This window comes from Chaetodon auriga, chromosome 6 (genome assembly GCF_051107435.1).
Source record: "Chaetodon auriga isolate fChaAug3 chromosome 6, fChaAug3.hap1, whole genome shotgun sequence".
Classification (NCBI taxonomy): Eukaryota; Metazoa; Chordata; class Actinopteri; order Chaetodontiformes; family Chaetodontidae; genus Chaetodon; species Chaetodon auriga.
In genome coordinates this window covers 7,408,355-7,423,738 of record NC_135079.1, presented here as the reverse complement: position 1 = coordinate 7,423,738, position 15,384 = coordinate 7,408,355, and the positions used below count along the sequence as shown (strand labels likewise).

Here is a 15,384-nt window from a genome sequence, read left to right as displayed (position 1 = left end):
TTTTAAAGTTTACTCGTCAGTGAATAACAGGAATGTGTTTCCCAGCAGATCAGAATAGAAAATCTTCATAACTTGGGTTCAGCAGGTTTATTTGTGCAGCATTATGAGTCAAAGCTGGTCCCATCTCTCTGTTGTGAATTATAGTGGAAAACCCTTTTGTTTACATTTGGATCTCAAACTGTGAACTACAAACGCTATATCAAGTTTAAATAAAGTGGGATTTGAAATAAATCTTTCTCACAGTACCTTTTTTTGACTTTGTTCATTTTTATTATTCATCAGAATCTGGTGAGATCTTTTTGGCTGTGCTTTGGTACAGCAGCTCAGTATCAAACCATAAAAAACAGTTAAATAATCCAAAACTAGGAGGGCAGACATAGCCCCAGGGAGAATGATGTGATTAGTAAGCGCATTTAGTTTGAGAGGGTAGCTGCATCCTGCCAGCTGGCATATGCCACAGTGCCAGATGGTCAGCTCCACAGAGCCTGTTTTGACCAGCAGCAGACTGATAAAGAGCCCAAAATACATTTCAGATCCTTAATTGGAAGGTCACTTTACTGTGATGGCCAGTAGAGGGAGACAGTGTTTATGTAATCTTAGCCACATTGTGTAGTTTAACATCTTCAGGTCTTTCTCTTCTGAGTGACATAAAGGTGGAAAAAGGCTTCATCGGCTCATTGAACAATGTCTAAAATCCCAGAAAACGGCAGGATATTGACAGCACTCGTTCTAAAAACAGACGAAAGACAGACAGCGCATTATAAACTCCTGATATTTTTAATTTTTCATTTCAAGAGTTTTTTCAATCCACACATTCAGCTCGAGGTTAAGAAAAAAAAAACAAACACATTTCTGTACAAAGCATGCTGGGTACCCTGTGCAGCAGGGATTCATGTGTGTGACACCCTGAAAGAACAAGGTTCACTGCCAAAATGTGCTGAATCACTGCAGCACAGAAACACTCTACAGCAAGTAAAAACACTTAAAAAAAAGAAAAGAAAGTAGAATAATGATAAATCGTTGCTCTTTGTACTTCAAAGAAATTGCCTTTGGGTTCACACAGAACCCAATCGCTCTCATTCACACACAGTAATACACTTAAAAACACTCACAACAGTAAGTAGCCACAGTAGACAGGTGCTTTGCAGCCTGCAGTCCAGCTGATGCCAGAATGTGTTTCGGGCTCAGTTGAACCAGGAGGTGTTGAGCTGTGTCTGTTTCTTGATGCTCGTGTCCAACTTGAGGACCTCTCTGATGGCCATGGTAGCATAGGTTGAGGGAGGCAGTGAGAACTCCATCCGCAGAGCCCGATACTTCCCCTCTGTGGGTGAGAAACATCAGAAGGCCGTCGACCAAACCCTGTCACCTTATATTTGATACTTGTTTAGTCACTGCAGCATTCGTGCATCTCATCTCTATACATCTTATATACGCCTAAGCAGCTCTTTTAAACTTCTGCTACATTCATCAAGATGGGAAAATGGACAGATGTGTAAATATGGACGTTGCTGCAAAGAAGCTACAGACTGTAAAACGTGGACGCTTCACACATCTTCCACCCTGCAGCACAGACGACCTGTACAATCAGCACAGTTTCAAGTTAGACCAATTCAGTATCTGACCAAATGTGAAACATGGTCACAATCTGCTCTTCTGTTCCTGTTGTTGAATAATGGCCAGAAAGGTGTTTTTGCAGATCATTGTGATGTTACAGCGAAGTTGACTTTTGACCTTCTGGATTTAAAATGTCATCACTTCAGCATTTTATCCTGTGAGACATTTGTGTGAACTTTTGTCATAATTAGCGCACCAATTCTTGAGTGATGGCCAAAAGCGAGTGTTGTGAGGTCATAGCGACCTTTGATCCCTGCTGCAGAGCAGACTTTGCACAGTTTTTCTCTTCACCCTCTTTGTGGAAACATATTCTGAACAGCTCTCACGTCGCTCCGCATCTTCTGCATGTGTAAATCAGCGACTGTTTGCTCAAACATTCCCCATGTCAGCTTTACAAGGTGATGGATAATATTTCAGGGTCACAGCTTGTTGCTCAGTGACATGAACACCAAAGTTATGAAATTCAGTTTGTTATGTTTTAACGATGTTACAACTGTGCCTAAATTAAATCCAGTATTGCTGCAAAGTCCAATCGAATATATTTAATATGGTTGAGAAAATTGTCATAACTGAATGACAGAAGAAAGCTGGTGTTAAGTTTTCTTTTGCTCCACAGTGTATTGGGCCTAAAAAGAGCTTACCTTTGTTAAAGACAGGAGCGGGTTTGTTCTCCAGTTTCTCATAATCACTATGCACCAGTGAGATCCTGGGGTCATCATAATGAATCACCTCCCTGCATAACGACAGACCACAACGCACCAGATTAGAGGCGGATAGAGAAAGTTCAACATTCAATATGGTGGGTATTACACCATGTTCAGAAATGATAAACTAGTTTTTAGTTTGCTGCTAACCAGCTGACATCACTGGGTCTGATGATGATTCGTCGGTAGGCTCCAGCCAGAGAGTAGTCCTTCACTTTGTGTCTCATGTTGTCGATGTCCAGCCCGTCAGCAGAGAGCAGCTCTCTGTAGCCTTTACCAACTGACAGAGAGACACAAGCATGACAAGTAGCCACGTGCTAACAGCAACTGATGTTATTTCCATATCCACTTGTGTCAGAACCACAGCCACCTTTCAATGTAACATGCAGATACATGAACTTTAACTCACACAGAGCGACTTCTTACCGTGATGAGAGGGGTAGATGACGTCAAACCCAGGAAGTGGCATCACAACATCATGGATGGAGCATTTCTCTGCTTCCTCAGCAGACAGCACGTGTGCTGCGGCTTCATATCAGAGGCGACATCGGTAAATTGGTTTGTGTTCAAATAATACAAAATGATACGTTGGAAAGTTGTTTTTTCTTCTGTAGACTTTGGAAGTGCTTTGATTTGGTAATAGTTTGACATTTTGGGAAATACTCTCATTTGTTTTCTTGCCGAGTGTTTGGTGAGAAGATACCATTCACATGTATGTATATGAACTATGAAGCTACATCCAGCGGACATTAGCTTAGCTTAGCACAAGTACTGTAAAGAGCAGCTAGCCTGGCTCAGTCCACGGGGAATAAAATCCACCGACCAGCACCTCCAAAGCTCAGTTCTTTAAATGCCCGATCTTGTGTGTTTACCCCTAAAGCATAAAACCTAAAAATTTGTCCAGGTAAGAAGGCAACTAAGCTTTGCTCTCAAAATGTCAAACTATTCCTTAAATATTTAACAGTAACCAGCTGAAAAAAAAAAAGTGAACTACTAACTTCCTCTGAGCACCAGGTCTCCCTCCACAGCCTTCAGGCCGAAGGCTTCGATTCTGCGGCTCACCATGGTGTTCCACACCACGCTCTGATAGCTGTGGATGTACATCAGACGGTTGTTACGAGGGATCTGAAAAAAGGACAAACAACACTCATCAGAGAAAGGACAAGCTTTAAATAAGCTCACTGTGAACGTGATGTGCATCCATGGAGGGTTTACTAAACAGACAGCTCTTTTTGAAGTAGCTTCCTGCTTAGGATTCGATATATGCAGCGGTCAGTTTGGTTATAAAAGCGTGCTGAGTGGCTGCATTACTTCTTTAAGTTCTGTGTGTCAATCTGTCTGTCATTTCCAAATAAAAAAACCAACCAGTCCGAAAGCAGTGACGATGTTCTTCTTTCCATACATGGACAGGCCTCGCAGCAGCTGCCCCTCCACGCAGCGTTTGTTGGGCAGCTTTTTCAGGGCTGCCTCCGGGTCCTGAGTCTTTGCCCACTCCTCTCTGCAGCGTACAAGGAATTCCTTCTCCGCTGAGGAAAGCAGTGAAGGAGGACGGCTTGAAACACTTTTTAAACCAGTTTACAGATAGAAGAAAATACTGTGCTGGAAAAAAAACAAAAAAACAAAAACTTTTCTTACCTCCAGGACGAGGCTTCAGAATCAAATCCACCACCTCATTCCAGTTGTTTTTCAAGATGGCCCTGCACCCAAACAACAGGAGGAAACAACATTTGAGCTCACCGTCCTGCCCAGCCCTGGTCCGTACCATCCTGTCACAATCTGCCCTTACCTGCCAACTTGTTGCGTCGGCACAGCTGTGGTGCCAAAGCGCTGCATGCCATAGTAGTTGATGAAGCCGGTTTGTTTGAGGGATGTCAAGGCCTGATGGACCTGCTCATCTGTCCCTGAGATGTTCCTGATGTACAAACACATCAACAAATAAAACAATGAGATAACACTGGTATAGTGGCGCAGTATACCCCAACAATTACAAGAGGAAATTTAACATTAGAAGCAAAACATTTAAAGACTCAATACACAGGAGTGGGGTATAATGTGTACTAACAGGTAAGTAAAACATCTACACAAACAAGATCTGCTGACCTGATGACCACAGTGAAGTGGTTTCCCTGCAGCTCCCCCAGCTTTAGCGGGTGGTTTTTGTAGCAGAAGTTTCCCAGCTTGAGGTTCATGAGGCACTTGTTGAGGTGAGCCAACCTCTCTGCTGTGATCCTGAGGGGACAGGAAAAAGGTTTCTTTAATTACCGATCCTGTGCAACAAGCAGTCACAGCAGAGATCATCTGCTCAGTGACGGCTGAAACACCTTCAGCACTCACAAGTTGCAACATGCACACCGCCGGCTATTTGCAGTCATCCACAGACAATCTGAAAATGAATGCGTACTGATTAACTTCATGATCTGCTTAAAGCAGCACACACTCACTTGAGCACTGCAATCTCCTGCACGGTGATGGCTCTCTTGTCCTTGGTTCCCATGTAGGAAAACATGTTGGGTCTAAGCCTGGAGAGACATGCATTATTGTACACATGCTGGTCCTGAACAACAATCTCATTTCATTGGTCAAATAGACTGTCCTTAATGTGACCTTTTACATTGTAATCACTACATTCAGACCTGAGGAACTTTGATAGCACATTGATAGCATCCATGGTGTCCTTGTTCTCCTTGTACAGGACAAAGTGGCAGAAACTGCCTCGGTTTTTGGGCCAGAAGTGTTTCCTTGGAGCTTTTATGGACACAGAAAAAAAAGGCTTGTCAGAAAGTCACATATTCAAAAAATACAAATCACTTCAATTCCAGGTACAGCAGGACAGATTTTATATTTTGACATGGTTCCTGGCTTTTAGTAAAGCTAACTTTGATATCAATATTTAATCCCTGCAGTGCAAGAAAGAATGGAAATAGGTTTAAAATATAATTACAAAACCAAAAAGCATTTGAACGACATCTAGTAACAGACACCTAACTCGTTGGGGGGTTTAGCCCCTTCCTCTGTGCTGTGTGGAGAAGAGGTTCTTACCTGCAGTTGTTTTGACCTCTATCCACCAGAGAAGAGCAAAAGGAGGATAGAATAATGTTACTAAGAAAGAGATGCTGAAGGACTGTGGGACGAGTTGTTGGGGGGAGATTTCATGCACGGGCCTGAGAGTGCAGTGTGGGATTCACATGATTTATGCAACAAGGGTGCTTGGTCTTCTCAAGGCACCTTGAGACTGAATCTCTGCTGTCCTTGCTGTCTTTTCAAGCACCACACTGAGTCAAAATCTGCATCAGAGCATTCCACTAAATAATAAAGTCAGCCCATAACCAAAAAGCTGCTCGTTTAAAGACCGCTGTGAGTTAAGATCTGAGCAGAATCATGCAGGTGTCTCAATCATGCACATGCACAGGTGAATGCAAAACGTTTTACTACTCTACGATTCAGCTACAGCCACATGCATTGCAGCAGATAAGCTGAAGATAGACATAAAAAAGGACATGCAATAAATCCTTTCTCTGATCATTTATCTAATCTACTGCTCATGAAATCTGTCTAGACAGTTTAGGGCTGACATCTGGCTCCGCTTCCTCTCCACATACCTGCTAGAGCTTTCTTCCCAGCAGCATGGTACGCCACTATGAACTTGTGTCCATCCCTCTCTTCTGTCTTTGTCTCCAGACCAGGAAACTGAGTCTTGATGGCTTTGTGGACGAGCGTACGCTTCTCTTTTGTATCATCCACCACCTGCAGATGTTAAGAGAGGAGCAAGGACATTCAACAAAGGGGTTGTAAGTGATGTCACAACGTGATCCAGGAAGTGTAAGCTCACCTCAATAGAGACGCTGTCCTCTTTATTCCGAAGGAGCTGCAGCTCCCCAAGCTGCTTTGTCTGCTCTTCAGTCAGCACATAAGATTCCTCTGGCGGCTGTGGAGCCGCTGGGACATCCTACCATGGAGGAAACACACACATAAAAAAAATTAGAAGGCATTATCTGACCAGATCCAGTGCTGTAAAAACCCAGGATGTGCTCCCCATCAGCATGCATACAAGTGAATATAACTTACGTCTGCAGCCTCTGCAGGGATAGACAGGTCATCTAAATGCACTATCTTGCCTTGCTTGTTGATTTCATGTACGACGAAATCAGAATATCTGAGAACAAACCACGAGGAATCATCTGTTAAACAATCCAAACTGAATCACTAATCACTCAATAAACTACCGACTGACTGTGGAGGACGCACCTTTCCTTCAAGATCCCTGAGAAGCCCTCATGGTCGCTGACATACTTCAGGATGCCCACATCCAACTCAGTGAGGCCATGCTTCATCATATCAGCAAAGGTCTCACCGTCCTCCTCTCCGTCACCTGCTTCGTCCTCAGGCTCGTCCTCCTCGTCTCGGTGGGGAGGGCCTCCATTCTTCTGATCGTCCTCAACTCTGGGTTTCTTTGACGGCGCGTCCTCCTCTTCATCCTCTGTACAGCCTCTTTTTTCTCCGACCTGGACGGAGAGAAGCTCTGACTCCGCCATCAGAGCAAAGCTGTGACAGCAGGGACACAAAGACGTATTGGAATTCAATATTTAAACTGAACATATCTGATATCTACTGTGTTCGTAGTATGATGTTGCTCTGTCACAAGGACTCGTGCATCCGCCAAGGACCACCATGTAAATTAGGTCGCGTCACACTTGACATTTCGTAGCTGTGATTGTAATGCTCTCCTTCCCATATCATCAAATAAACTAGGGACTAAAACCCAGGATAGCTCATCTTCAGCTGGATCAACTCCGATCTTCTGCGTAACTCTGAATCACTGAAGCAGCCATGTGAAGTTAACGTTGTGAGATCAGAACTAAATCTTGTTTCACACAGCACCAACACTAACACATTAACACAGCTGTACCTGAATCTTATACAGTAATCAAAAACTGTTGCAATGAAGTCAAGTCAAAATACAGCTTCTGACTCTGTACTGCAGAGTTTGCATGAGTGACGACTACAATCTGAGCATTAGTGGCCTAGCAAACGATGCTACTGACTCACTGTTTGTGGAGCCGGAGACAGTTGTAGACACACTTCTTGTCCTCCAGCTGCCAAACACTTGCAGATTTGTAAGCGGACCCGAGCTTGACGCAGCCACTAAAACACACAATGAGCATATTGTTGACCACTCAAAAGTTAGCAAAGCCGCTCGCGCACTGGCACTGCCGTGTAAGTTTGTAACGCTAGCTAACATCGCCGGCTAACGTAAACGCTGCTAGCAGCAAAGCTAAGCTGAAACGCGGGTGTTAATGAAGCGAAAAACGTTGCTGTTTCGAGCCCAAACTCCGCGTTTACTTACCTGCCTCTGGTGATTTTCAGAATAGTGCGGAGAGCGTTGAACACCAGCTTGCTCACACGTGCGTGTCTGTCTATGTGTATGAGTAGTTCCGGAAACAGATCCTATCCTGAACCCTCCCACTGCGAATGTTTGGTTAAGGACCTGTCAATCATGGAGTCTGCTCGCTTGTGCCTCGTTGGCTTGAATCAAAGACTTTCTATCTTGGAAAATAAGATATATACATATAAGATGAACTACATTATTTAAAGACAATGACTTCTGGGTTAGACTGCCTACCCACTGCAGCCTATGCTGTGAAGTAAACGTGGAGTAGAAAGTACAATGTTCCCTTCTTAGGTTTACACTCAGGACCAATATCTACTTCATTATCTTGGTCCATTAGGCTTTCATCAATTATTGAATAACCATTTATAGAACTCAACAGAATAATAGATTATTTCTGCACCAATGGAGCCCACATAGGTTATCTGTAGTATCTGTAGTATAAAGGGATTAAGACAGCTTGCTTCAAAGCCTGGTTCCAGTGTCAGACATGTTGTGTCTGGTCTCAGGTTGAGATTCTCCACCAGGGTCCAGGAAGCATCCACCTGCCTGCAGCACGTACTCTCCACAGTTAAGGTCATAGGCTGGCATTTCCCAAAGAAGCAGCACTGAAATAAGAAGTGTAGCAGGAAGCCGTTTTTATTCTCTCTCCCACTTCCTGTCCTTTGCCTCTCTCTCACCGCTGCAGCGCAGCACCAGTAGTGTAGATTTATAAGATGATATTCGCCCATTTGTGTCTGTTATGGGTCAGTATAAATACTCCAACCAATACTAGATGACCAGTATAAGTTTTGCTATGGACTGATATGTGATTGCAAACTTTACAGTGTTGTGATGTGAACACATTCTTCTAATCCTGGGTGATCAGCCCCCTGGTGACCCATGCTTGATGATAAAAAGGCAGTAAAAATGCCCCTTGGATGCCTATGTGGTAATAAAAAATGATGAAGTGCCCTCTGAGGTGCCATTCCACTGGATAAAATGTCCTCTCAGGTTTCTTTCCACTGGAGAAAACACAATAACGTGCTTTTAGTTTGCTTCTTCAATAGAAAGAAAGGTATGGTGTTTCACTCAAGAAGTCACTGTTTTCAATTTGATTTATTTACATTTTAGGAACGTCAGCATGCTGCATAACCAGACACTCATTAGTCTTTCACAGTGAAAAGGCACCGCTGGGATTCGAACCCAGGATCTCCTGTTTACTAGACAGGCGCTTTAACCAACTAAGCCACGGCGCCGCTGCTCAGTGAGGGCGCTGCGTTTTTCAGTTGCCGATGACAACTACATGACTTCATAGCGGTTCCCAGAGGAAGAGCAGCGGTTGACGAACTATTTAGATCGTTTATTCAAACAACAAAAGCAATGTCACACTGTAAAAATACCCTGCAGCGCTGCACTCAAGCTTCAAAAGTGAATGTACTCAGTAAGATGCAGAATGGAGCCTCCTACCATATCGTACACTATATCATCTGAGTATTGTTGGTTTAACATTACACTGATTTTCTTTGATTTTCTTCTTTCAATTTTTTTTCCCGCAAATACAGGACTAAAACACAAGTTAAATGGAACCAGGCCTTCTCTTTGCCTATGTCTTCTTTTTTCCTGACATATGAACTTTTGTTTATTAAACATGTAAAAGGTTGGTGATTATCATTATTGTAGTTGCAGTGACAGCACTATGAAAATTAAACATTTTGAGATTTCAGACTTTGCAAAGGAGCTTTTTTTGTATGTGGTCTTAACAGATATTATCATCCACAAACGCACATTTTTCAAGTAAATGTCTGTGGGAGAGCTGCATAAACACCACAGCACCAGGAGCAGTGAGGCCTGGACTGATGACTTCACATTATTTATTACTTAAATGTGCTATTCCTCATGCTACCAAGAGTAATGGAGCCTTTGTGCAACATGAAAAGCAAGATAAAACTGTAATGGTGTCCACACAGAAGCTGCAATGTTGCGTTACAGCATCAAAATCTAAGTTAAAAGTCCAACAAATCTTGATGAAATAGTAAAAAGCAGAGTGTAGGCTGCAGACGGCAATACAAAAAACACACAGTTACCACTATAAATAGTAAAGAAGCAGCATCCTGGCCTGCTCCCAAGTTTCTGTACTGATACATGTTGTGTAGAAGTGTAAGGAGGAGTATATTAGATTCACTGCTAAACTGCTGCATCTCAATTTTGCTCATTGTTGATGCATTTTTGGTGAATTTATGCCTTAATGGGAGAATCAGCAGTAGAAAGATGAGAGGAAACCGGCAGAGAGAGATGGGGAATGACATGGAGCAATGGCCCTCGTCTGGTCTCCTGCCAGGCATGCTGCAGCTCCTGGTCAGCAAGCTGAACCCCGAGGCCACCAGGGCACCCCACCCTTTTCATTTTCTATCAGTTTAATCAGTATCAAAACTGATAGGAGTCCCCTGACAGACCTAGACTGCAAGTGCTCATCCTGTGGCTGCATCCAAACAAGAAGATGAAGTGCAGTGATGGAAGAAATATTCTTTACGTTATCTTACATTATTTGGTTATTATGACTGATGCATGTGTAAATTTAACTGGTCAATGTAGAGCCAGTTATAACTACTTTTTATTTTTGGCTGTACGTAATCTATAGCAATGCATGTATTTTGTAAAAGCTGCTCACTTTGTCTTGAATGTCAAATTTTACAGCTCGAAAAAGTACAATATTGCCTCCCCAAGTTTACTGGAGCAGAAGTACAACATAGTTAAGTACAAATACCTGAAAATGTACTTATGTAGGACAGAGTACTAGTTAAAAGGAAAATGTACTCAATTACTAGTACTGGATTTCTCACACATAAGTAACAATCTTGTTTAACATCTAATTTTAATGCTCATCAAGTATGTAGTGCCCCCAGGTTTTTATGGGTAATTCAGAATAAATATTTGATACCAGCATGACTATTAACAACACGTTATCAATAAAGATGTTTAAAATATTAAATACATTAATTATACTTAAGTCAAAGTTCCAGAGGTGCTCAGTTAATTTCCATCACAATGAAGAAGTGAAACTTCACACATGTTCAGTGACAAATATGATATATATGTACACGTTTTTCGATTGTTACAGTCTTTACATTTTGTACTGACCCACTACACATACCTGGACCGGACAAAGAGCCACCAGCGGCACAGATCTTGCTGTTGAACTTAACATTTTAGGTAGAAATATGTATTAATTTGTCTACGCAGGGGCCGCGCGCGACTCCCGACTCAAACGACAGAGGGAGCGCGTGTCGTTTTTAGTTGTAGGTTAACGTGTGTGTGTATCTGTTTATGTGTGTGTGTGTGTGTGTGTGTGTGTGTGTGTGTGTGTGTGTGTGTGTGTGTGTTTGAGAGAGAGAGAGAGAGAGAGAGAGAGAGAGAGAGAGAGAGAGTGAATCCGGCTGCTGCCGTCGAGCCGCCGCTCCCGCTGCCAGGGGAAGAGGAGGAAACATGAGCTCCAGGAAAGGTGCGTATCCTTCAGCCTCTAACTTGGCGATATCGCCTCACTTTGGGCTGTATTTAATGTGTGAAAGTGGCGGAAGTTGCGTGCGTAGGTAGCCTACCGGGGCATGCTAAACGACGCTAAATGACCCGTGCCAGCCAGCTTCAGACCCTGATGATGTGTTTGTTCTCTCTCCCCGTCCCCTCTCCACCCTTCCCCGGACTTGGATGTCGGTCATGCCCGCGGATAAACGTAACCTCGCCCCGGCAGTGATGGCCATCCAGGCCAGAAAGAGAAGGCCGAAGGGGAAGAAAGACAGAACGGGTCACAATCGGAGGTAAGCGGGGCGGCGGTGGCTGATGACTGCGCGACGTGGTGAGAGTGAGAGCGGACGTGCGGTGTTTGTTTGCCGGGGTTCGGCTTGTTGGCAGCGGGCTCCTCTCCGTGTGACGCCGGCGCTGCAGCCGATGCGTTGGTGGTATGGACTGTGCGCACATATGGCAAAAGGCGTGTATTTTCATCCGGCAGACGCGCCGCTGTGCAGGGTGGGAAGTTGCCATTAGCATTGGAGGACTCAGACTGGGTATCAGGACGATGGTCTCCCCACGGGTCTCCACTTGTCTCCCTGACGACTGTTTCCAGCAACATTTGCATCCACAGTCACAGTTCTTCAGCTTTAGTTACACCTCATTCAGCCTCTCGTAGGTTCCTGCCCTGATGGCCTTGTGATTGATTTTTGGGCTGGGGAGTTGCCAGAGGAGGTTTGACAGATGTGAAAGCCCCTTTGCTTGGCCCTTTTGCAGTAGTGATGGCAGTGCCAGACGCATAAGGAGTAAAACGCCTTCTTTTAGCGCTTCGCCTATTTGAGAAGCCCTCACATGGTGTTTGATTATGTAACTTTTCTTGCATTTGTCAGAGCGTGGTTTAATGGTGTGCACCTGTGGTTTTGAGAGGCAGTCCTGCAGGGGACATGCACGGGTTTTTCAGCGTGATTTCTCCGGCTGGAGCGGTTGCAGCGGGCTGTCGTGTGCGCAGCGCAGTGGCTCTGTAAAGTGCATGCGAATTGGAGTGGAGAGAATGGGGGCTTACTTCATGGCACGATGCTATTGGAGCGACGTCACTGGCAGCCGACGAAGGCATCAATTAGGTGATACCAACGGTGCGACCACCCCAGGGGGCTGTTCGAATGTGCTGGAATTCCCAAACACCTGCACACTTAAATACATGTACAAAAAACCAGTCCATTCATAAACCAGTCAGTTCAATATTCTGTCTTAAAACACGAAAACATAATTTCAGTGGGGAGTTAATTCCACGTGCTGGATTTCTTTCCAGCAGCAGCTGTCTTGTAAATAAGAGATGAATCCACTGGTCGCCCTTAGATTGGTGCCATGTTGTGGAAGTGGTCCTGCCTTCTGCCCAGTGTATGCTGGGATATATGCTGCAGGGCTTAATGCTGGTAAGGATTAAGCAGGCAGACAGAATGAGTGAATCTAACAAAATGATTCAAGATTATTCTTAAAGATATTCACTTGGAGTAGGCCTCAAATATTTAGTTTTGTTAATGCTTAATCTGGTGATTAGCAACTTGATAACGGATTCATGATTTGGTTTAGAAAATTTCAGAAAATATTGATAGATGCCTCAGTGCCTTTATGTCGTAAATAGCTTCTTTTGGCAGACCAACCAGTGAAAAATCCACTAAATCTATGTTTTTCTGTCATGCAAAACAAGGAAAAGCCTCAAACTCTCACTTGTCAAGCTGAAACCGCGGTGTCGCCGCTTAATTGCCCATCAATCGACTAATTGTCTCAGCTCTACAATGAAGCAGCTTGTGTAAGGTCATACTCTGGCAGATCTTTTCATGCTTTCAGAATAACGACACTCAGTATTTGAGTGAACGTCTTGGTGGACTGAATTAAAACTGCACCACAGACACTGAAACTGAGATGGATGAACAGTGAGAATCAGCATAGTGTTCATTTACAGTTTGGACGAGGTCTGTTTCAGAGCTTTCAGCCGCATCTCACGGCCTTCATCTCAGTTTATGGAATATGGTGATGATTTTAGCATGAAACATGTTTGACGGGATGAAGTGATGAGACTTGGTAACATACTATACGATGCCTTCAGGGGTGTTTGGAAAGAAACGGCACATGACAGGCTGCTCAGTGGTTTCTATGGAGGTTAAATTCTAGGATTTATTATCCAGGTGAATGTCCAAAGACGAAAGCATCTTAGTTTCTGTCCTGCTGTCTCTGTCTCTTGATCTTGGTCCCTCTCATAGACATTCATCCATCCATTCATTCATCCATCCACCCCTGTTTTGAGACACTTGTCCTGGTCAGGGTCACAGTGGCATCAGGGCAAACAGACACGCCCAGTCACACACAAGCTCTTAAGCACACACACACACACACACACACACACTTACTTTCTCTCTCTGATGGTTGACTTCTCTCACACACATTCTCCACTTAAAAGAGGAAGTTCATTCTTAAGGGTTGTGATCTTCATCGTCATGCCTCACCACTGCTGAAGGGCTTCACAAGTGAGATGAGCTTTATCTTCAGAAACCACAACACACACACACACACACACACACACACACACACACATGCACACATACACACGCACGCACGCACACACACACACACGCACGCACACACACGCACACACATTCAGAGCAGCGTGTACTCGGGGAATAAAGGTCCAGTCTGTGTCACTTGACTTTGATCTCTTGTGATTCCATCTTCCCATGTTTGAACTCATTCATTTAGTCACACAAACACACACACACATACACATAAATGCATGTGCACACACAAAAATTCCCCACTTTAAGAAGGGCCCGTCTTTTTTCAACCCCCCCCCCGGGTGACATCTGACCTGCCCTCGCTCAGTGTGGCCGTCAGACACGCACGCTAACACACACAGGGGAGGAGAGATTTAACTGAAGCTTAGAGGACAGGTCATGGTATCTTGCTGAGGAGCACACGGAAGGGTTCGTGTGCGTGATACCGGTGATTACGTATGTGTGTAAATCCATTGTCCTTATATCAGCATCACACAGCGTATCCTCACAGGTGTTTTTGGCAGAGTCATGCTGGGCTTATGTGAGTGCTAATAAGGAGGCTAAAGGTGTGTGTTGTCCTGCTCTAACAGGTGCAACAACATTATATATTGTTGTATGTTTTTTATTGCGTGCATTTTATGCCTTTATTAGAGAGTCAGTAGTGGAAAGATGACGGGAATGCAACAAAGAGGACATTGCAATTCGTGGTCCGTACCTTAAACCGCTAGGCCACCAGCTTGGAGGCAACAAAACAAACTGACAGTCACAGTGTGTGCACACCGACACACTTCTAAGAATAGATCTTATCAGGCAAAGTGTGACAAAATGTCTGGTGGAGGTGCACCGAAGGCCTGTAGAGCCTTTTGACTGCAAAGCAATTTTTGGAACAGCTTGTCGTTTCCAAATATACACGTGATGTATTCATATGGCATTTTTTTGTTTAAGAGCCAGACTGTGATCTGAGTGACTCGTTGCACAGAAGTGGTGATTTTGCTCTGCGCTTTCCAGAGATCAGTTAGCCGAGGTATTGACAACCATTTGATGGATATGTGTGACATTTGCTACAGATATTCAAGGTCACTGCAGGATCGATTCTGCTGACTGTGGGGATCCCCTGACCTCAATCTCTGGTTTACGACCGAATACCTGTCTGCCTGTAGTCTGGTTAAATCGATCTCTGGTTCATTTTTCTCTTCAGTGGGGTTTGTTAGTGCTGGTGTGAACACAGTTATCACAGTCGTGGCTTGCAGTGCTGCAGTTTGGCTTCTGTGGATTTTTCTCAATGTGAAATGAAACTGATCCAAGGAGAAAACGCACAAAGTTCACCCACTCATCAACGGAGGGGAGCTAATGAACTACAGGTGTGCAAACGCCCCTAATGTCATTCCCATCAGCTTCTGCTCCGGTATGCTTTGTGTTTGGTGGTAATTAGCAAATGCTAGCATGCAAACAGGCTAAACTATGATGGCAAACCAGGTGAAAAATACCTCTAAATACGAACATGTTAGTTTGGTGCGGCCTCACAGAGCTCAAACTCTTTGTGTTATTGATTAATTGGTTGTAGAGAATAGCAAAATTGAAGTGTAGTGATATGACCTGGTATCAGGGTATTGCCAGAATTGTTGTGGATTATACAAAAACTTTGAAA

At 44.0% G+C, this 15,384-nt stretch overlaps 2 protein-coding genes and 1 non-coding gene across 8 annotated transcripts in view; 1 reads left to right on the top strand and 2 right to left on the bottom strand.

Moving 5' to 3' along the window:
- Positions 1-753: 753 nt before the first annotated feature.
- On the bottom strand, positions 754-7,793 carry pus7 (pseudouridine synthase 7). Of its 3 annotated transcripts, XM_076734071.1 has the most exons (18): positions 7,663-7,789; positions 7,365-7,460; positions 6,564-6,860; positions 6,384-6,471; positions 6,148-6,264; positions 5,918-6,062; positions 5,358-5,375; positions 4,952-5,063; positions 4,760-4,837; positions 4,419-4,547; positions 4,105-4,230; positions 3,954-4,015; positions 3,684-3,844; positions 3,317-3,443; positions 2,745-2,846; positions 2,469-2,598; positions 2,256-2,347; positions 754-1,321 (listed from the first exon to the last, which is right to left on the bottom strand). In XM_076734071.1, the coding sequence occupies exons 3-18, from the start codon at positions 6,848-6,850 to the stop codon at positions 1,185-1,187; spliced, it is 1,911 nt and encodes a 636-aa protein (XP_076590186.1). In that variant the 5' UTR covers positions 6,851-6,860; positions 7,365-7,460; positions 7,663-7,789; the 3' UTR covers positions 754-1,184. The 3 variants fall into 3 exon arrangements, with proteins under 3 accessions (XP_076590186.1, XP_076590187.1, XP_076590188.1); XM_076734072.1 differs by lacking the exon at positions 7,365-7,460 and having other exon boundaries at positions 757-1,321; positions 7,663-7,793; XM_076734073.1 differs by lacking the exon at positions 5,358-5,375 and having other exon boundaries at positions 757-1,321.
- Positions 7,794-8,868: 1,075 nt separating this feature from the next.
- Positions 8,869-8,942, bottom strand: trnat-agu (transfer RNA threonine (anticodon AGU)). Its single transcript has one exon. It is a non-coding gene; the product is annotated as a tRNA-Thr (tRNA).
- A 2,152-nt stretch (positions 8,943-11,094) lies between these two features.
- The window catches only part of srpk2 (SRSF protein kinase 2), a 68,873-nt gene continuing 64,583 nt past the window's right edge, over positions 11,095-15,384 (top strand). For all 4 annotated transcript variants that reach the window (XM_076733520.1, XM_076733517.1, XM_076733516.1 and 1 more), the window contains exons 1-2: positions 11,095-11,185; positions 11,432-11,498. In XM_076733520.1, the coding sequence (XP_076589635.1) occupies positions 11,170-11,185; positions 11,432-11,498 (83 nt within the window). In that variant the 5' untranslated portion in view covers positions 11,095-11,169. The remainder of the gene's footprint in view (positions 11,186-11,431; positions 11,499-15,384) is intronic.

Coding starts and splice junctions, on each gene's coding strand:
- pus7 (XM_076734072.1), bottom strand. CDS start 6,850: ATGGCGGAGTCAGAGCTTCTCTCCGTCCAGGTCGGAGAAAAAAGAGGC. Junction 4,231..4,418: donor CACTTCACTGTGGTCATCAG/GTCAGCAGATCT, acceptor TTTGTACATCAG/GAACATCTCAGGGACAGATG. Junction 1,322..2,255: donor CGCTCCTGTCTTTAACAAAG/GTAAGCTCTTTT, acceptor TCTCACCCACAG/AGGGGAAGTATCGGGCTCTG.